General features: G+C 47.1%; 7 protein-coding genes across 7 annotated transcripts; 3 read left to right on the forward strand and 4 right to left on the reverse strand.

Annotated features, from left to right (window-relative positions):
- Positions 1–590: 590 nt before the first annotated feature.
- Positions 591–3747, reverse strand: F5891DRAFT_959008 (uncharacterized protein; the record flags this gene model as incomplete). The annotated part of the gene is made up of 5 exons (XM_041375611.1): positions 591–940; positions 993–2409; positions 2530–2841; positions 2893–3183; positions 3238–3747. 5 exons carry the CDS (start codon positions 3745–3747, stop codon positions 591–593), a joined length of 2880 nt encoding a protein of 959 aa, XP_041221830.1.
- Positions 3748–3828: 81 nt separating this feature from the next.
- On the forward strand, positions 3829–4406 carry F5891DRAFT_1193261 (uncharacterized protein; the record flags this gene model as incomplete). Its single annotated transcript, XM_041367705.1, has 4 exons — positions 3829–4005; positions 4058–4248; positions 4309–4316; positions 4369–4406. The coding sequence occupies 4 exons, from the start codon at positions 3829–3831 to the stop codon at positions 4404–4406; spliced, it is 414 nt and encodes a 137-aa protein (XP_041221831.1).
- A 1555-nt stretch (positions 4407–5961) lies between these two features.
- On the reverse strand, positions 5962–7169 carry F5891DRAFT_606304 (uncharacterized protein). The gene is made up of 3 exons (XM_041372441.1): positions 7089–7169; positions 6654–7036; positions 5962–6596 (listed from the first exon to the last, which is right to left on the reverse strand). Exons 2-3 carry the CDS (start codon positions 6816–6818, stop codon positions 6036–6038), a joined length of 726 nt encoding a protein of 241 aa, XP_041221832.1. The 5' UTR covers positions 6819–7036; positions 7089–7169; the 3' UTR covers positions 5962–6035.
- A 1241-nt stretch (positions 7170–8410) lies between these two features.
- On the forward strand, positions 8411–9427 carry F5891DRAFT_1193263 (P-loop containing nucleoside triphosphate hydrolase protein; the record flags this gene model as incomplete). The annotated part of the gene is made up of 7 exons (XM_041367706.1): positions 8411–8451; positions 8497–8548; positions 8612–8696; positions 8759–8923; positions 9006–9240; positions 9293–9349; positions 9409–9427. 7 exons carry the CDS (start codon positions 8411–8413, stop codon positions 9425–9427), a joined length of 654 nt encoding a protein of 217 aa, XP_041221833.1.
- A 3410-nt stretch (positions 9428–12837) lies between these two features.
- On the forward strand, positions 12838–14889 carry F5891DRAFT_1114381 (major facilitator superfamily domain-containing protein). The gene is made up of 7 exons (XM_041363764.1): positions 12838–13107; positions 13161–13226; positions 13287–13447; positions 13497–13631; positions 13685–13841; positions 13891–14389; positions 14444–14889. The coding sequence occupies exons 1-7, from the start codon at positions 12934–12936 to the stop codon at positions 14695–14697; spliced, it is 1446 nt and encodes a 481-aa protein (XP_041221834.1). The 5' UTR covers positions 12838–12933; the 3' UTR covers positions 14698–14889.
- Positions 14890–15177: 288 nt separating this feature from the next.
- Positions 15178–15996, reverse strand: F5891DRAFT_1055062 (uncharacterized protein; the record flags this gene model as incomplete). The annotated part of the gene is made up of 2 exons (XM_041362642.1): positions 15785–15996; positions 15178–15728 (listed from the first exon to the last, which is right to left on the reverse strand). Coding segments are annotated over exons 1-2 (566 nt in total), but the record flags the coding sequence as incomplete, so codon positions are not given.
- A 1132-nt stretch (positions 15997–17128) lies between these two features.
- F5891DRAFT_1193266 (uncharacterized protein) lies at positions 17129–19454 on the reverse strand (the record flags this gene model as incomplete). The annotated part of the gene is made up of 10 exons (XM_041367707.1): positions 17129–17210; positions 17270–17451; positions 17511–17690; positions 17750–17899; positions 17949–18299; positions 18365–18661; positions 18727–18929; positions 18982–19179; positions 19229–19273; positions 19328–19454. The coding sequence occupies 10 exons, from the start codon at positions 19452–19454 to the stop codon at positions 17129–17131; spliced, it is 1815 nt and encodes a 604-aa protein (XP_041221836.1).
- Positions 19455–19793: the final 339 nt, after the last annotated feature.

Genomic DNA, 19793 nt, shown 5'->3' on the forward strand with positions numbered 1-19793 from the left:
CCGAATCTAAGCTTTCAGGTGGTTGAGAGTGAGTTGTTGATTCAGATTCGTTTGTGGGAGCAAGAGTTGGAAGGTCCCAGTTCCATAGCTGCGCATCAGTATCGTACAATGGCACCAGGTCATCTGGTGAATTTTTGCTGAATTTTGCTTTGGTACGTTCGTTGTGATAAAGGATGTTTTTGAGTGGGATCTGGAGCGTAGATAGATCCGGTAGAGGTATGCTGAAAGGCTGAAAGATATGAGAGAGCATGTGTCCTAGCGATTGCGAATTAGAGGGTTCATCTTCCTGCGTAACTAGACGATTTAGTTCCTCGGCCGTGTACTTGTTCATTGTAAGGGCATCGCCTGAAACAGCGGCAGGGAGCGAGACCAATGACGACAACTTTATTCCGTAGCCGCCCGTCCTGAAAAAGAACTGAGGTGGCATTTGTTCGGTATACTCTAAGCTATAATATGACAACGGTGGGAGCAACAAGATGCCCTTATCGCACGGCGTCACTACATCCATCAATGCTCGTTGAACTAAGAATATATCAGAAAGAAGCTCGTTGACAACCAATAGCACAAAAGTTAAAAATACAGGCAGGAAGCTACATAGAGAGCGGAAAGAATGTGTTCTTGTCCCAAAATTTATTTACCCAAAACTCTGACGCGTGCTCCATGCTGTTCTGTGAGGTAAAACGGCTGTCTGCACTGGCTCCAAAGCGAGGAATGAGATTAACAGGAGCCTTGATCTGCGTCAGTGGTATAATATCGCCCACTAATGTACCGTTGGAACGTTTCGCCCTTCTGATCGAGTGCAACTGTGTGGCAGGATCACGAGCGCTTGTTGTACCATCAAACCGGTACATATAGACAAGGAAACGGTCCTCCCATGACCAATCCGTGTTGATTCTTCCAACTGGACGCATGATAAGTCTAATTTGACCAATTGTGTGACCTGAAAGATAACAGTGAGAATGTATTCAGCATGATAGAAGGTTGTAACATACCACGAAGACCATGAGCAGGCCAAAGGCACCCTGACTCGTTGTTCACAATAGCTGAGTCGTACCTACCAGAGTTCCAGACATCAGAAGGCGGCACACAATTCAGGGTCTGCGCGGGCCGTATGATGCTACTGTCGTGAAACTCTGTGTCCTGTAGGCGAAGTTTGAACCAGATTTGAATTTTATCAAATGGCAGGGAAGCAGTAGGTCCAGCCCTCCTGGCTCCCCCAATTGTGTGGACATAATTCTGTCCGTGGGTAGCTTCGCGACGAAGAAAATCAGCAATGGCCAGCCGTAAGTCAGGAAGGCCGAATTTGATAGCAGCATCGTTGATGGAGATGGATCTGATGGATGGGGAATATGTGAGATGATAGGCCGTGCGTCCGATGACGAATGTGCGCAATGGCAGAGGGACAGTCCCAACCTCCTTATGCTGGAGGATCTTCGCAATCGCAAAGTAATTGGTGATTGGGCGCGAATGTCCAGGACATTTTATAGTGGCCGTAAATTCCGTGGGGAGGTCATCATCATCATCCGCATCAAAGTCAACATCATCACCAATATTGTCATCCTGTAGCCTCGAGCTTGCCATACCATCCACGAGACTCATTGCAAGGTCAAAGCGACGGCACTTATCAACCCGGTCGAGATGTCGACAAATTTGAGGATCATAGTTGTTGTTGTTGCTTGATCGCGCGGGGTCTTTAATCTCTGTAATGTGTGCATGCTCTGTTGTGTCTGCAGTCCATTGCATGGCGACACCAGTGTTGCGGATGCTGGGAACTATACTCTGCATGAGCTCCAATTTTGGAATGTACCAGTTATCGATAACTTTGTTCTTGTTGCCTCGACGAAATCCTCCAGCTGTGATAGCGTGTTTATTGGCGTGAAATTCATCGAGGGCTCCAGAAATGCGCTTGATGTCGTCTTCATCAATACGTGGTGACTGGATGAGATACCGAAATTCCATCAATGCTCGGACAGCAGTGATCACAGCACTAGGTGCTGCGTCCGCACTGACTGCAACGATCGAACGCTGAATGTCACGTTGAGTTCGACCTGTAACCTGTTTTAGCTTGGAGATACCACCGTAAAAATGACGAAAGCCAGTGACGGGCTGCAACACAGAAAACCGGAAATCAATTTCCATATCCCCGACCGCACAAATCATCCACTTGACGTCGTGATCGTAGAATTCTCGGTGAATGAGATGCAGAAATTCTGGAGTGAGGAAATGAGACGGTTCACCAAGGGTCCAGTCCTGCCAGAAAGGTTTAGAGACACCGTTCAGGCGAAATTTCTGCGCTTCGCGAAAGAAGGCTTCAATATCGTTGGGATCTGCCCTTGTTTGAACGACAGCCAGCTGTGCAAGTGTGGTTGATTTCGTGCGAGGTTCGTGACGGAAAGGGTCTCCGAACTGCTTGAACATGGCCATGGTGACCGGAGATGTTTTCCCACCGACAGTAGCTAGCATCATAGCCTCTGGAGTGTCGACAATATAGCTTGCCAGGGGGGTAAAACAATAGCGGCTATGTCCAACAGGGTCTGATAACATGACTCCTTCACGTGCAGCCTGCTTGAGTGGACGCAGGACGATATCTAAACATTCATGAATTAAGCGATCCTCGAGTACACCTCGCATGCGTTTATTCTTATGTATAAATTTAGGTACGGGGAGCAAGGCGGTGAGTACAAAGGAGTTGGACGATGTCTTGAGTCGTGTGGACATGTTGATATTCGCAAGGCTGACGAGAAGCGGGTGTGCAACTCTGTCACCCGTCATCGTGGATATATTCGTTTTGTCGGATGATAGAATGGTTCCAAGGAGTGTTGCGCCTTTGGGTAGGGCAGACTGTTGAGAAACCATTAAGTTCAGCGACTGGTGCAAAACATGAATATATACCTGCATATTCCATGCGTCATCGCCTGTCATCCATTCTGAATATACACGACACAAGCGTTGTGCAGTAGTATAGACCCTGCGAGGCGTGAAGTCTAACCGATCGTGAAAAAAGGGATGATTCAGAATGGCTGAAATACAGTCCAAGGGATCACGCCAGTACAAAACGACAGGTGATTTGGTGGGATGACTCGTAGAGAGCACTTGGGACATCCAGCGTGGACCACTGGGCAACATTTCTGCTCTGCCTCGCAGTTCCTTGGCCGAGGAAAAAGATATTGGAAGACCCTTAATCTTGACAAAAGACTTATCATCGGAATTGTAATGAAAATGAAACAATTTGCTTACTATGTCGAGTGATAAAAAACTGTCTATCTTCCCCATGCTCAATCCTGAGCGCAGTAACCACGATGCAATCTCCCAATCCTTCCGGCCACTGAATGGGTAATAGGGATTCTTGGCACGGTACACACTATTCTCATCAGAATTGAATAAGTCGAGGAAGGTGTACCCCATGCCATACGTCCGAGAAGATTCGGGATATTGGTCGACGAAATCTGAGGCACCATTCGGAAGTAATCCCTCCTCAGAGGCCTGGCCACCACTCTCACCGCTACCTTCAAATGACTCGTCTCTATCTCCGAATGTGAACTCAACCTCAGCCTGAGGCCCACCACCGGGAATATTCGGTCCGTCCAAGTCATCTGTATTCATAGAATCGTCAGATAGGTCCCGCAGACGTATTAAATCCTGTAGCCAGGTGCTACATCCTGAGCGAGGCTGGCTCATGTGACGAGCAACAGCAACCTGATCTCTGAAACTGGCTTTACCGCATGAAGGACACTGGAAATTGGACATGATGGTCCTCGCAAAGTCCGACACTCATGAGTCGTGAGAAGCCCAATTCATAATCAACAACTTACTCTTTGTTTCTCTGAAATGTCAGCCCCACCAATCAGTCTTAATCTCAGCAATGATATCCCATCATCATCTTCGCGCCTGATGCCTTGTACGCGCACACACTCTGTTCAGCAATGTCCAAGTTGTCACTCGTGTCGTCACGATTCCAGCGGTATTTCTGACCTGTATGATATAGCCGATGGTATCAGGTCAATGGTAAGTCAATCATATTGTATCGCATTCGCTCTAAGTAACATGGTACTTACAGTCAATCAACGACACCGATGAACTTGAAGCCAACCTCGTCATGGACCTAGCGAGGGCGAGGCGGGATGTATTTAGGGCGGAGAAGGTGCTAGCGGATTGTGTAGTGCGAGAACGCGAAATCATGGCGAATCTTTCTAAGCACCAGTCCGACGTTTCGAAGAAAAAGCTCGACAAAGCAGATATAGGATTAGGGTATATGCGAATTACTTTTCAAAAATACGGTCTTTCTCACCGTTCACTTGCGCCATGCAGTTTGCAAGGTAAGTCATATCTGTTCACATTCGCCACTGCAAACTTCATGTCTTATCACAGAACAATCCAACCGTCGTGTATCAGTAATTTTAGACTGATGACTCGAGCTATTCTTATTCTTTTGTGTTCAAGTTCGGCGCGCGCATTAGTAGTACTAGTATGTACAGTACTACTACTATATATTGGTATTTCGTTGAATATAATGTTTGTATCGTAATTGGGGACAATGTGCAAATTCAAGCTAGCAATTAAAAGGAAGTTCCGAGCCTGCTACTACTAAGTACTAAGTACTAAGTACTAGTACTACTAGTAGACTTCAACACTTTAAAAAGATTGAGGCCGTTGAGCTGGAAACCATTGAATTTATTTTGAACAGTCTGACCCGGTTGTGAGCTCTGTGACCACTTTGGCGTCTGGGGCTGTACGTTCTGTGAGCTCTGTCGCCACTTTGGGTGGCTGTGGGAAACTGTCGAAAATTACCATATCTGTGAAGAAATTTCTAGTTTGCAGATGTAGGGAGTTGCGCTGATAATATTTGTCTAGCTTTTTGTCGAGGTCGTCGATTTCTGCCTGGGTGGGCACAGTACCATCCTTCTTGGTCACAGCACCGGTTTTCGCGTCGATCAGGAATGGTATAGGCTTTACTGCCTGGCCGTCCACATAGCGCATCAATCCTCGTGCTCCAATTGCCGTCAAGGTACGTTCTTTATAAGTGATCCAGTTCGTGCCGTCTTCGGCCAATTTGGGTACATTGAACAGGGATGAACTGGTAGCGGGGAGCGTTGTGTCCATGGCCGGGGCAGGGCTCATAACCTATTGTGTGTATAGCAGGGCGTTCACGCGAGGCTAGACAGGTAAGATCTCAGATCTCTTTATTGACGAATGTTTTTACCTAGACAGGTAAGCTACGTTATACGTTAGTACTCGTACTCAAACGTTACATTAGAAGACTCACATCTCAGTATTCGGATTACGAATCTGAGATGTTTCGATGGCGGATGGCTGCTTTTATATGGTGAGTGCGCCAGCTGGCCTTTTTGATGAAAACATATACTAAACGAATGAAAAAGATAGCCGACGTTGACACGTCGTCTGGAATCTCCGTTTGGTGGCGCTCGCACCTCGAGCTGCCTTACTCTTCGGCCGTAGTCCCATTTCCTCCTTTCTCGGCCTTTCTGTCCTCGGGTTCATCGGCTCTCAACATATATATGGTGTGTATATAGATAACACGAAGACAATGTCCCCAGGGACAGTCAAGTACGCGCTTCAGCTCACACTTACCACACACCAGATACATACACTTACGATACGATAGGAAGAGAGCAGTCAAACTCATCTTCGAATGGACTGCGCGCCTAAAACGGCCGGCAGGAACGGCGGACTGACGGGGGACATCCTCACGTCAGGGCATTCGCGAGTCCAGAAAACACGAAGACAAGTATGGCGTTTGAGATGGGGACTTTTTCTGAGGCATTCGGTCGTGCTTGGAGTGGGGAAATCGCTGTATGCGATTCTGCTATCGATAGGAGTGTATGGTGTATACATACGCTTTCGAATGGATTGCTATAGGCCAGAATGAGCATAAGAGCACTGGTGGCTGCCCAGACTCTGCCTGTGCGCCACTACGATGTACATCATACAATCGACTCCATAGAACACCGATCCCCGTAGTGTTACAAGTACAAAAAGCAAACAGATCCGTGCAAAACACTTAGTATCATATGTAATCAATAAACCCCAGGAACAAGCCGGTATCTCACTTTCTTTGCCCAATTCTCCCATTCTTCTCCCAGAGCAAGCTGCAACATTCTGTCCTCCACTGCAGGTCGGCTGAGGGAAATCCAAGTGCCTAATGTGACAGATCCGAAAAAGACAATCATTGCTAACACTTTAATGAAAGGCACTTGTAGGATCCCAGACTGCCTCATCCACGACCCTTGGCTTCCGTTCATGATGGCAGCCCCAGTAACTTGGAGAAGGAGACCAGTGTAGCTTGGGTGGCGAACCACCGAGTACGGCCCACTTGTCACAAGTCGGTGCTCTTTTCTGACGCTGAGGTGGAAGCTCCAAAACTTTCCTAACGTCGATATACAATAAAGCCTCAATGCGCCGCCAGTCGCGATGGCAACACTGCCAGCAAGGAAAGCAGGGGTGATTGGTGTAGGGTGAAGAATGCGCAAAAGCTGCACGGCTCTAGCGGCATAGATACCTTCTGGAATATGCGAGGGATATATATGTATGGCCAGGATGCTAGCCACTTCAGCAAACGATGCTGCCCATGCACTGATCTGTTATATTGTTCACAAATTGATGAGGACGACGACCGGAGGTCAGGAGAAACTTACCACCGCTAAATCCATACAGCGAAGTTTCAAATACCATCCCATGAAGGATTCGAACGACGAGGGCACCACCTTCTCTCCAGATGACGGGGGCGGAGAAGGGGTAATTGATGAAATATGGCTGCCAATAGCAGAAGCTAGTATGAAGGGAATCTTCAATAGACTCATAGTGTGTCGCTGTACTTGATCCTGGAGGTGTTGATAGGAACTGATCAAGTCGAAGGAATTTTGATAGGGTAATGTCGATTCTCGTTTACTTGCACACGATGCTTGCTCTTATCTGATGCAGGACGATGGACTTCTATTAAACAGGAATATCTTCGGGTCTCGCTACCGCTTCAGGAATGAAACGGGTGATTGGTTCAAGATTGGTTACTATATCAAACCTAGACAAAATGTCAGTCAAGGTGTCCGTGTTGTTTTGTGTGAGGTACCCACCGGGCGAAGTCAGTGGCGTTCCGAGTGTAACCTTTTCTGAGCTGCACAATAGGCGAGCCTAGTTGGTGGACAGGAGATGTCCGTACATGTGTCCCGAAGTAACTCCACCAGTGTTACCGATAGGTGAATGCGCTGGCTTGTGTCCCACGCGTGGGATTGACTGATGGGTACAGCTGGCGTTCGTGAGCTGTAGGCAATTGCCCGGTGTAGCCAGGGAGGTTTTGGAAATTGATCTTGTTAAGTTGGGATTGGTCATCGGCCTGCGAATATGATCACGATTGACTTGGTGACACTGGAGAGTTATGTTGTTGTTATTGTTATCGCAATAGCTTGACGTTCGTTTGCGTTTATGGAGGCATCGTTTTCGGCGCTGGTTCTATTCACAGGTACGTCCTCCGAGTTCCCCTGTCATGACGGAGAATGGTGGGGGAATTCTGCTCACGGGCGCACGTGAGGGCACGTACCAGCGGTCGCCGCAGTACAAATTGTGGTTCGATATCCGGTGTCCGCGCTAGCCTGACACTTCTGCAGACTCTCACATTTATCCTCCACCTTAGTACGCCCTGACGTAATTGCATCGTATGAGCACCATCTACAGCTGCCATTAACGTGAGCGAGGTAGTCCTCGTGTGTGCCATCCTCGAACTCGCCAGTGCACTGTTCTGGGAATGACAGGTTTATTAATTTAAAAAGAGCGCTAGGAAAGAGTCATGTCTGAGTAAATATCAGGCCTTCTTCAGCATGCACGACAAATTGCAATGGACTTCGAGTTGGTTACCTACTTTCAAAATTCAAGTAGTAACCTATTCCTAATTTCATACACCATGACCACCTGCAGGTGCGTTCCGAGTCTGGAATACAGCCCTGAAAGAATTAAAACAATCAGCTCGTGCACTACTTGAATAACTTACCCTTGTTGATGAATTGATGTTGCCTAGGTGAGGATCAGCCCGGTAACCCCGCGTGCGACGTAGTATTCCAGGTTGATGGCATTTGGAACATTGGTAGGTACAAAACGAGAGTGATCAGGGGATATCCATCGATGATTGGAAGTAGATGCTCGCAAATGTCCAGCAGAACCAGTTGCTAAGTAGTCTCCCGTAATAGGCCAGCCAGATAGAAGGAAGACAGTTGAGACTACTTTCAATCATCAGAAGGAACGGCTTGTTCCTTCTGACGATTGAAAGTAGACCTGGTCCCCGGTAACCAGTGTAGGGTTTAGTGCTACTAGTAACTACTACATGATAGTAGCAACTTCAAGTGTTTTGTGGTGAAAATATTTGCTGAGTCAACATGCGCCGCTTCTCCCACCACTATCCATCATGTATCACCTCTTAAAAGGCTTCCATGAGTACTTGACGAGGTAATGCTTCATATTCGCTCCTTCACCTGCATCTGAAGATGACAGGAAAGAAGAGTTTTCAGTGATTATCATCGGCCTTGATGGTGCTGGCAAAACCGTGCGTCTCGTGCCTCGCCGTTGAGTTCAAGTTCATCGCGCTGAGAAAAGACTCTGAGATTAGACACTTCTGGAGAAAATAAAGACTCTATATAACGAGACTCCTGGGCTTGACCCGTCCAAGATTGGCCCGACTGTGGGGCAAAATAGTACACGTTTCTCAGAACTCAGTTTCAATTTCGGCGCTCATCAATGTGAATTTGACATGCAGCTGGCAAAATATCTCTCCCATCCAGTATCATCAACTTCTTCGACCTCGGAGGACAACGCGGTATTCGGTCCATCTGGCACAGATACTATGACGACTGTCACGCCGTAGCGTACGTTATCGATGCGCAGGACCGAGAGAGGCTCAGTGAGGGCTGGGAAGTCTTTGGTACGTACGCACCCTTCACCACTCCTTCCACTATCACAAAACGACGAATCCAAGACAAACCACTCACTCACAACTCCTACAGACACAGTTCTTTCTTCCCCTCAAACGCTTAACATCCCCCTCTTACTCCTCGCAAACAAACAAGATTCCCCTTCAAGCCTCAGCGTTTCAGAGATAAGGCAGGATTATGAAGATTGGGATCAGAGGAGGAGGGAGAGCGCGAGGAGGAGGTTTGGCGAGGACGAGGATGCGGAAATGGAGAGGAAACGGGAGAGGATTGCTAGTTTGGATGTTTTGGGAGTTTCGGGGCTTGATGGGTGAGTGGGTTTTACGCATGCGTGAGGTTGGCTGACTGGGCTGACCTTTCAGAGCTGGCGTTCGCGAGGCCGTGGATTGGTTGTTCTTACGTGTGCAGAATAGTAGACGGTATGTGAACTAGATTGGGTGGTTTGGGGTTATATTTCTGACTTGGTGTTTTTGTGCAGTGACTTGGGGGATCGATAGTGAGGCTTCGAGTATCAGTTTATGTTGGCGGTGTCATCTGCCTGTGTACTTGTATGTACGGGGCTACCTGTTGACCGTCTTATTGAGTACGAGCTTTTCATGATGATTGATGTGGTGCACTACTGGATTATTGGTTGTTCACTTGATTCACAGGTACATCCTCCCTCTCATACCACCTCGGTTCTGACCCAGAATGATGGGTGGTGTTCCGTGCTTGTGGGAGTGCTCTACGTTATGCTTTTACTTGCGCGATGGTCACCGCAGTAAAACACTCTGACTCGTTGCTAACCTGGTGTGCGCACTTGCTCATCCCTATCCAAACTCTAGCGTTCAAAGGTCCATGTTTCACCACATCCACAGGCATTGACTCGCCATTCCGCTGTGTGGTGCTCTGGCAGTGCTATCTTGTTCTTTTCACAAGTTCTTCTAGGTCGGATTTTGCATACCTCAATTGAACATCGTCAAAGAGACTTGTATATTGAATGCTTCAATCGCGAGTTCCAAATCATGGTTATCGTTCTCGGTGACGTGTGATTCTGGCTATGCACTTCATAACGAGGTGACCGTCAGTACTCCTATGGTAAGTACATATATATATTATATTTCCTACATCACTGGCGCTGACCCACGCAGAGGACACGTCCCTAGGAAATTGTCCTCAGGTAACCCAAACAGGTAACACGTACCCTTTGTTCCTTCCGGGCTGACTGAGCGTACTTCGCATCTGATACTGAAAGTGCAGGAATGCATAGCAGCTGGTAAAAGTTAATCATAGGAACCCACTCTAGGGGAGTTTGACAACCCTCGATCTTCCCATTGACGATTCAAAATTCTCATATCAGAGTTCTGCGGCGTGTAGTACGCCTCGAGGGGTTGTTATCGGGATTTCAGGCGACTCAGCTGAAAAAAAAGATAGCGCTAACGTGTTTGAATCTTTCATGACATGGCTTCTGAGACTTTCAGGGTGTAAGCAAGGTATTTTGCTCCTATACATTGGTCGTTGTCTGATCCGACAATACACATGTGCAGTATTGTCTTCCAAAGTGGTCAACACCCTTGCCACGCATGCAGATCCTTTTTTTGGTTTATTACACATGTACAATGGACCCAGGATACCATAAAACACCAATCCCGTACAACAAAGAAACAACCGCGCGGAACGCTCAGTATGTATGTGATCAATAAACCCCAGGGAGCAATCGGTACCTCACCCTCTTCGCCCAATTCTCCCAGTCTTTTCCCAGTGCACGCTGGAGCATCTTGTCCTCCACTAGAGGTCGAGTGATGCACATCCAAGCATAAAATGTAAGTCCGAAGAGGAGGATTACTATTAGCACGTTTACTAAAGGCACTTGTAAAATCCCAGACTGCCTAAACCACGATCCGTGCTCTCCATACATGGCAAGGAGCCCAATATATTGGAGAAGGAAACCAGTATAGCTTGTGTGGCGAACGAGAGAGTATGGCCCACTCCTCACAAGTCTGTGTTCTCGTCTGACGCTGAGCGGCCAGCTCCAATACTTCCCCAACGTCGACATACAATAAAGCCTCAATACGCCGCCAATCGTGACAGCAAGACTTCCGGCAAGGAAAGCAGGGCTGATTGGCGTGGGGTGAAGAGCACGCAAAAACTGCAGAGCTCTGGCACCATAGATGCCCTCTGGAATTCGCGAGGGATCTCTATGTGTGACAAGGGTGTTGGCCACTTCAACAGACGATGCTGCCCATGTGCAGATATGTTTATCGCCCACCGATCCATTTAAACAACCATTGATACATCGAAGCCACACATCTTTTTTATATCATTACCTCAATGACCTTCAAACCGTAGGATAACGACTTCGAACTTGGAGGGGGTATCGCGCTGCAGTGATCTTTTATGCGCAGAAAGTCAGGATCCGGCTTCCCTTGAGCTGGATGTGCTCCTGGGGACGACGTGTCCTCTGAAGGGTGGTCCAGTAATTCATACTTATGCTAGCAACCGTGCCATACTTTGCACAGATGGGGTTAACGCAGAAGACTGGTTTTGCCTCGCCACGGCTGTATATCTACAATATATACAGCACTACGCCGTTGGAAAACGATGACCACGATGGGCTATTCCATCCGGACAATGACAGCGAAACCATGGGAATCTCGGCGCCGTGCATCGGGAGCGCAGCGTACTAGCTGGCTAATGCGCAAATTGTCGTGTCATAGCGGACAAGCAGTACACAGTGCTTACCGGTTACCAACCCCCGACTCGGCGGTACCCTAAAAGTCGGGATAAATGTTTCTGAGATTATCCTCGCGAGGGCCAGTCCTTATCAGGACAGGAGTCCACTACTATCATGTACAGACAAAAACGAAGTCTGTCAGGTTTTGAAACAGAGAGACTTCGAAAATCTTCGAAAGCGTTGCGACGACTTGGCTATCATGAGTTGATTAAGGAATACATATACCAGGCTCAGTACTAACCTAATTCGAACTCCACTGGAGTGGGCACTCATGGTTTCAGCGCAGGATCCCATATTACTAAGCTACTAGGGTTCAGCATCGGCAACTTTCACTGGCATTTGCTCCGTTGCATCATGCATGTGTTGCTATTTCCTTCAATTTGGCCGATGAACTACAGCGAAGGTGTTTTGTAACACATGTGCTAGTTCTTCCAATGTGTGAAAGAACAGGCCCCTAGTAGGCCAGTGCGCCAGACGCGACGATCTATAGCGACTATGAATCGAAAGTCCGCGATGCCGAAATGCGGCACAAAGCCACGTCGCTGTACCGTACTACGTGCCCGTCTCCGTCAAAAAGTTTGTGGTTTTTTTGCCTTATTGAGTGGTTCGTGTCGTTGTATGTTTTTCACACCTTTGTCTCTATGTAATGTCTCACTTGTTTGTGTGCAGGTGGTACTGATACAGCCGGGCAGAGTCGGGGACTGGCGGGTTACTACCGCCGCCGTTACGATAGAGTGTCCGAACGCAAAGAGAAGGGGCAGATGAGTGACGTCGGCCCCGAATCTGCAAAGTATCAGTGTTTCATTTCAATATATTCGATTAGAAAACGGCTTACATTAGTAGTATAAAGCCTAGAGCGAAGCCAAAGGTGCGTCTCAGTTCTGTTCCCAGAGACTGAGACTGCTTATCTGTTGGTTCTGATGGGCGTCATAAACTAGAGTTTGGTCGTGTTAAACTGCGTCTAGCTGTTCAGGATGGCTTTGCTATTCTGAACTCGTAGTGCTGAGTCTGGGATGTGGCATAGTAAGTGTTCAGTAAATGATCTCTTCTCGCATTTGTATTTTTGCATTCAGTTATTGCAAGATGAGATACTCGTTGGTCGACATGTTGGCGACTGAATTTTATTTTCTGCTGATCTGCACCCGATACTTGTTAGTGTTTACAAACCTACTATCGCAACTAGTGTATCGATGACGTGAAGCCTATAAATACAGATGAGGTTGGTATCAAAATTGAGGATATCTGCCTCACTACGTTACGCAGCCCTCCCATCAACTCACCAGCTGCAAGATGGATATTCACAATTCTCATGAAATCATAACAAACGAGACAACAGCTCTCATATGTGCAAAGGGCTCGAAAAAACCTAGAACGCCCCTTCCAAAACTTCAGATAGCCATACTTATAACGCTGCAACTTGCGGAACCCATCGCTTCGACATCAATATTCCCGTACATCAATCAGGTATGGTTTTGTAATCCTTTTCTTCGACCTTTGATACTGATTTGCTCTCTTAGCTGATCAGAGAACTTGATATCACTGGGGGTGACGATGCGGCTGTAGGATATTATGCTGGAATCATTGTAAGTGCCAGGATTACGTCTTGCGAATAAAATGGTTCGCTCATTGGATGTGATTGGCAGTACTCTCTGTTTTTCGTCGGACAGGCGCTGACGGTGCTGAAGTGGGCTCGGCTGTCTGACCGCATTGGACGTAAGCCGGTATTAGTAATCGGACTATCGGGAACTTGCATTTCGATGTTGTGTTTTGGCCTTTCGACAACCTTCTTTGGCCTTGTCGCTAGGTACGTCTTTAGCTGAAGGAAATATGCATAGCTAACACAGCTTCTCTAGCCGCTGCTTGTGTGGTATTCTCAATGGCAATGTTGTAGTAATGAAGACTATGGTGGGAGAATTGACGGATTCCACAAATATGGCTCAGGGATTCGCCTTGATCCCGATCGTCTGGTGCATTGGAGGCTTTATTGGGTAAGCGGCGTCGTTGACGATGGAGATGGCAAATAATGAGATCGGCATGTCAGTCCTTTGATGGGAGGAACATTCGCGCGACCGCAAGATCATTGGCCGGTATTATTCTCCGGTTCATTCTGGAGAAATTACCCCTACTTTCTGCCTTGTGCAGTGGCAGCCTGTCTGCCCGTCCTGACCCTTTTCATGATGTCAATCTTCCTAGAAGAAGTAAGTTTTACATACCTGCCATATCGCACACATCACTCACGATCGGTAGACATTATCGACAAAGCGCCGGCCGAAGTCCACTTCAACTACGATCAGCGTTTCAAGTAGCCCCGACGGAGAAGCACTCGTTACAAACTCGATGGCCAACATGCCCTTGCGATCCCTCCTGACGCGTTCGGTTGTTATCCCGATTGCAAACTACGCCATGCTCTCCTTCCTTGACATGTCTTTTATGGTTCTTCTGCCGTTGTTCTTCTCGACACCTACTTACCTTGGCGGTCTTGGATTTGACCCTGCTACTATCGGCTCGTGGATGGCGTTGTTTGGGATCATAAATGGTGTTCTTCAGGCATTATTTTTTGCCAAAATCGTCGATTGGATTGGTCCAAAGCGTTTATTCTGTGTCTCAGCGTGGTGCTACCCACTACTCGTGGCTATGTTTCCGATATTATCGTGGATTTTACGTGCAAGAGGGGAAGTCGATCATGTAATCACATTTGCCTTGCTTTGCTTTATAGGTATAGAAGTCGCATGGGATATGGGATATGGTGCGTGTTGCAATAAAACCGTCTAGTCATTGCAAACAACTCGCTTTGTTGCAGGGGTCATTTTCATGTTTATCACAGCCTCTGCTCCTACAAACAATGTCCTTGGTACTATCAATGGCCTCGGCCATACCTCTGCGGCGGTAGCTCGTGCTGTTGGTCCCGCCCTGGCGACTTCGCTTTTTGCTGCATCGAAGAAATACAACCTTTTAGGAGGAAATGCAGTTTATGTCATCTTAATTATGCTAGCAGGCGGAATGGGATGGCTGGCATCCCAGTTGCCGGAAGAAGTACAAGACAAGGATGAGTGACAGTGATTCATAAGAGGAATATATATTAGAATGTATTATCGTAGGATTCGTGATCATCACTCTAGAGGTATTTGTTGATGAGTTATAGGATATCAAGGTAGGCAGACGTCTGAGCATATATATTAACATTTGATGTTTGGATCTTGTTTCAAGCACTTGATTTAGAGATCTATATTATTGAAGTTCGCTGTGACACTTTAGAAATGGAAGCGACTCGGCGGCAGGGATGGATGGGTCTGGCTCCCAAACAAAGCCGCAGACCGAAGCAACCATCAGTTCGGTCTGATGATGGTCCGGTTCCGGTTCAACAAGGGCCTGAACCAAGAACTAAACAAAAAAAAGACAGAAAGTGAGAGAACGGCAGACAAAGCGTATCGTGCACTCAGTAGTGTATCGCGCAATTATTAAAGTTCGTCATAGGAATCTGCCGCTTCAGAGTGATGCTCGTGAATGTAATGATTTCACAGATATGTAAAAATCCCAGGAATAAGCCGGTATTTCACTTTCTTTGCCCAATTCTCCCATTCTTCTCCTATAGCACGCTGCAACAGCTGGTCCTCCTTTGCAGGTCGGTTGATGGAAACCCAAGTGGCTAATGTGAGAAATACGAAAAAGCTAGTCGTTGCTAACACTTTAATGAAAGGCACTTGTAATATCCCAGACTGCCTCATCCACGGTCCTTGACTTCCGTACATGACGGCGATCCCGGTACTTTGGAAGAGGAGACCAGTGTAGCTCGGGTGGCGCACTACTGAGTACGGCCCGCTTGTCACAAGTCTGTGCTCTTTTCTGATGCTGAGGTGGAAGCTCCAAAGCTTTCCTAACGTCGCTATACAATAAAACCTCAATGCGCCACCAACCACGATGGCAGTACTGGCAGCAAGGAAAGCAGGGGTGATTGGTGTAGGGTGAAGAATGCGTAAAATGCGCACAGCCCCAGCGCCATAAATGCCTTCTGGAATATGCGAGTGATCTATATGTATAGCCAGGATGCTAGCCACTTCAGCTAACGATGCTGCCCATGCGCTGATCTAATATATTGTCGACAGATTAAGAAGACAACGACCAGAGGTCAGGAGCAACCTACCCGCATTAACTTCATACCGCGAAGTTTCAAAAACCATTCGGTGAGGGATTCGGACGAGGGCAACACCTTCTCTTTAGATGACGGTGGCGGAGAAGGATCAGTCAATGAAATTTGGATGCCAACGGTCGAAACCAGAATAAAGGGGATCTTGAATAGACTCATGGTGCGCCACTGTACTTGACCTGGAAGTGTTAATAGGAACTGATCAAGTCGAGGAAGCTTTTATAAGCCAATGTCTGTTCTCAGTTACTTACACATGATGCTTATTCTTCCTGGTGCAGGACAATGAGTTTGGACCTATTAGGCCGAAATATCTTCAGATCTTGCTGCTCAGGACACCCGATTCCTCGATAAAACGGGTGAGTGGTCACACATCTTAATTAAAACTGGATAAAATGCCATGGTTAACGTTTCCGGGCCGTGTTGATTTGGGTGAGGTGCTCACCAGGCAAAGTCAGTGGTGTTCCGACGGTAACATTCTCTGAGCTACACGGCAGGCGAGCGGCTCACGAGTGTCATGGGACATGGAATACATCCCGAAGTAACTCCATCAGCCTTACATCTTTCTCATTGTTTCTAAGCGTATTTTGCATAATAATTCTGGACGCACTTGATGGTCGAGTTGTGAGCGCTAGGGACGCACTCAAGGTAAGTTTGACAGACAATTCGAACAGAAGTAGTACCGCCACCGGATTGACAAATACTAATGTTTTATCACATTTAGGACTTGTGTCCTGAGATATCTAATATAGCTCATTGCAGGCTGAAAAAAATTTGCACCTCACATGTTGACTATCGTTTCCCAAGTGAGACTCCCGGAAGCGGATGCATTAGTAACTTGAATAAGTCGAAGAGTATTTTGCACACCAAAGGTGATCCGTAATTTAGAGATCTATATTATTGAAGTTCGCTGTGACACTTTAGAAATGGAAGCGACTCGGCGGCAGGGATGGATGGGTCTGGCTCCCAAGTTAAGCCGTAGACCGAATCAACCATCAGTTCGGTCTGATGTAGAATACATTTCCCTCGAGGCCTCTCTAATGCCGCTCGGCATCAGGGAAAACCTCCTTCACGAAATCAAGGTAATTTCAGAGAATTCCTCTGAATTCCGCTGAAATAAAAGTAAACGAGATTATTCAACTCCAGTCGAAATTCCTTTGAATTCCTTTGAAATCCTTTGAATTTGCTGATTGATTATCTTGAATTATCTTGAATTCAAACAATGTGAAGACACACGAACATCAAATATATTAGAATTAAACGAGAATATCACAACCGAAAGACGGCAAAAAGATCAGCAGACTCGAAAAAGCACCAGTATGTACAAATGACTCGGAAGGTTGATTAATCTTCACCCATTGCATCAAGATCAAGGTAATCACAAGCGGCGTCCAATGAACCAGCGGGCTCTGAGCTTTCTACTGCACTAATGTTGAATTAGTTAGAGTACACGACGATAACAAATAGCGCGTGAGCAAGACATACCTGACTGCCTTGTAGAGACGCGCCATCAGTACATGGTACTTCTTTCGACTACCGTTAAAGATGCGTGTGAGAGTCGCTTGGTGAGCGTTGTAAACACTGATGTGGAAGGAGGAATTGAATGATTTGACTTGTGCGCCTGAGGGTGGGTTCCCGCTGCTCCAATCCTTCAATATCGAGTAAATCTGCAGAGAACATTATGTAGTGAGCAAACAGAGTAAACATTATCAAGAGCGGCACCTACAAGCGTTGCAATCAAACACACCATAGCAACAGGTAGCTCGGGCTCGTTGTTTCCATCCAAGACCGAGACAAAATCGTCACAGGACTGGACACCAATTGAGTTCTCACCATCGAAAAAAGATAAACGGATGGAGTCAACCATAGACTCGTCACAAAACGGTTGGTCCCCAAGGACCTTACCCTGGGTGGTGGATAAGAATAAGATAAATGAAGAGATAGATAACGAAAAAATGAACAGACCTTGGCGTCGGTTGGGAAAATATACTTGTGACCCTTGATGAGGTCGTCTACCTCGTCACCGCAGCCTTTCTTGAGTCCAAAACGAGAGACCACAATTTGATGCGCGAGTTTCTTGAGATTAGTACGGAAGGAACTAAGCCGTCCCTCCGGCTTGTGAGGATGTCAGTGATGTCCAGTAACATACAAGAAGTGTACATACCACTCCAGCGAGAGCCACCGCATAATCAAAGTCATGCTTGATCCTCTTTGCTATCGCATATTCCTTATGCTTCCCGGCAGCATTATAAACTGCATCGAGAGCCATCTTGCGCTTCTGAGTGATGTTGGGAAATGCGTTGTCGAAGATAGAGGCTTTCTTGAGTTCAAAGACGGCAGTCTTCAACACCTGCTGAATCCGAGTATTCTGAGCCTTGAGGTTGATCGAGCTATCGGCTGAGTAGACTAGATCTGTGAATATAGGCCATGTAAAGGAGTGTTCAGACAACTCCTTATCGGCGGAGGCTGGCAGTGCCTCGTCTGTTAGCTGCCGCGACTCTGCGAATTTGGGCCTCTAGAAAACAGTATATTCATTAGTAAGACAGAGTGATGGGAGCGTAGTAGAGTAGAACACATCACCTCAATTTCTTGACGTGCTTCTGCTACTTTGCTCCTTTTCTTCTTCTTCTTCTTGCTTGGCTGTGGTTTCGAGTTGGTGAGTGATGAAGGCTCGCGGTAATCATAACTTGCCTTGGAACGTTGACTGTCACTGCGGTCACTGGCAGACTCCGTGTCTTTGTCAGCAAACTGCAACTCTGACTCAGACTCGTCAGAAACCCCGCTAGATGTCATCCGAACACTATTCGACAATGTTTTGCTGGTTTGCGATAGTGCGCTGGCAGATCTAGCTGCACGAGGAGGCATCATGTAGGGAATCTTAAATAAAAGGTGCGTCATTTTTTTCATCATTCTCAACTTTGGGTAGCTAAGTGACGACTCACCTCTTTAATCAGTTCCTTCTGGGAGGGTACTAAGTCCTCATCATCGTCTTCTGGAACCTCCGCATTATCGTCCGATTTGTCGGTGTCATGATCACTCTCTCCGTATTCACTGACAGAGTCGTTATCTTCGATTGACACTGCGACTGACTTTGGCAGCTTGCTGTTTTTCTTATCGCGGCCTTGACTTTGACCATGACCGTTGACTTGATCCGCTGTTGAGTATCTCTCATACTGATCTGTTAAGCAACTACTAACCATTGTCTAACTTTTCTGCAGGTGTCTTTCGCGCTAACTTGGCGGCTGGTACTGATTGTAGCGCAGTTACTGTGGGTGCGCGCTTACGAGTATTGGTCGTTGTCTCATTCTTTCGCGCTAACTTGGCGGCTGGTACTGATTGTAGCGCAGTTACTGTGGGTGCGCGCTTACGAGTATTGGTCGTTGTCTCATTCCAGACTGAAACAAGGTGTGTCAATGACTGCTTTCTCCAATTGCCTGTACTAACTTTTTCGCTCTAAGGCCTTTACTTTGGATGACCGCTGCAGTGGTTCTTGGTGATGACTGTGAGTCCATCGCATTTTTCTTGGCCTATGGATGTACTCACTCTCTTCTGTATTGCCGGTTTTTTTGCCAGTGGAATCTTGACTTGCCACCTGGGCCTTTCTTTGGGCGTTCCGCTTGTGGGCGGCTATATCTGACGGCGTTGAAGACAGATGGGGACTCGGAGGCATACTACTAGTAGTGTTTGCTTCAGCTGAAGTTGGGAAGGGAAAGGTTGAGACGGTTATGAAAACTTATTGGTGGCCACTCTCATTTTCAGGTCTGTTTTTTTACTGTGCTGTGCCAGCGCTAGGGTCGTTGGTTTTTTTTTCATCTAACGTGTGGTTACAGAAATGGCTAAAACAAGCAGAGCGTCTACTAGCAGAATTTCAAGCTGCAACCGTCAACTTGAATGGTGCTCCCTCTCCTCCCCTCTCAGGTTCAGCTCGCCGCATCATCAAAGAAGCTGAGGCACGTGTAGCCCATGCTGATGGACAGAGAGTCCAGGCAGAAGCATGTACTGCCAGGCA

Source organism: Suillus fuscotomentosus (assembly GCF_016647785.1).
Source record: "Suillus fuscotomentosus strain FC203 chromosome Unknown F5891scaffold_57, whole genome shotgun sequence".
NCBI classification, from domain to species: Eukaryota; Fungi; Basidiomycota; class Agaricomycetes; order Boletales; family Suillaceae; genus Suillus; species Suillus fuscotomentosus.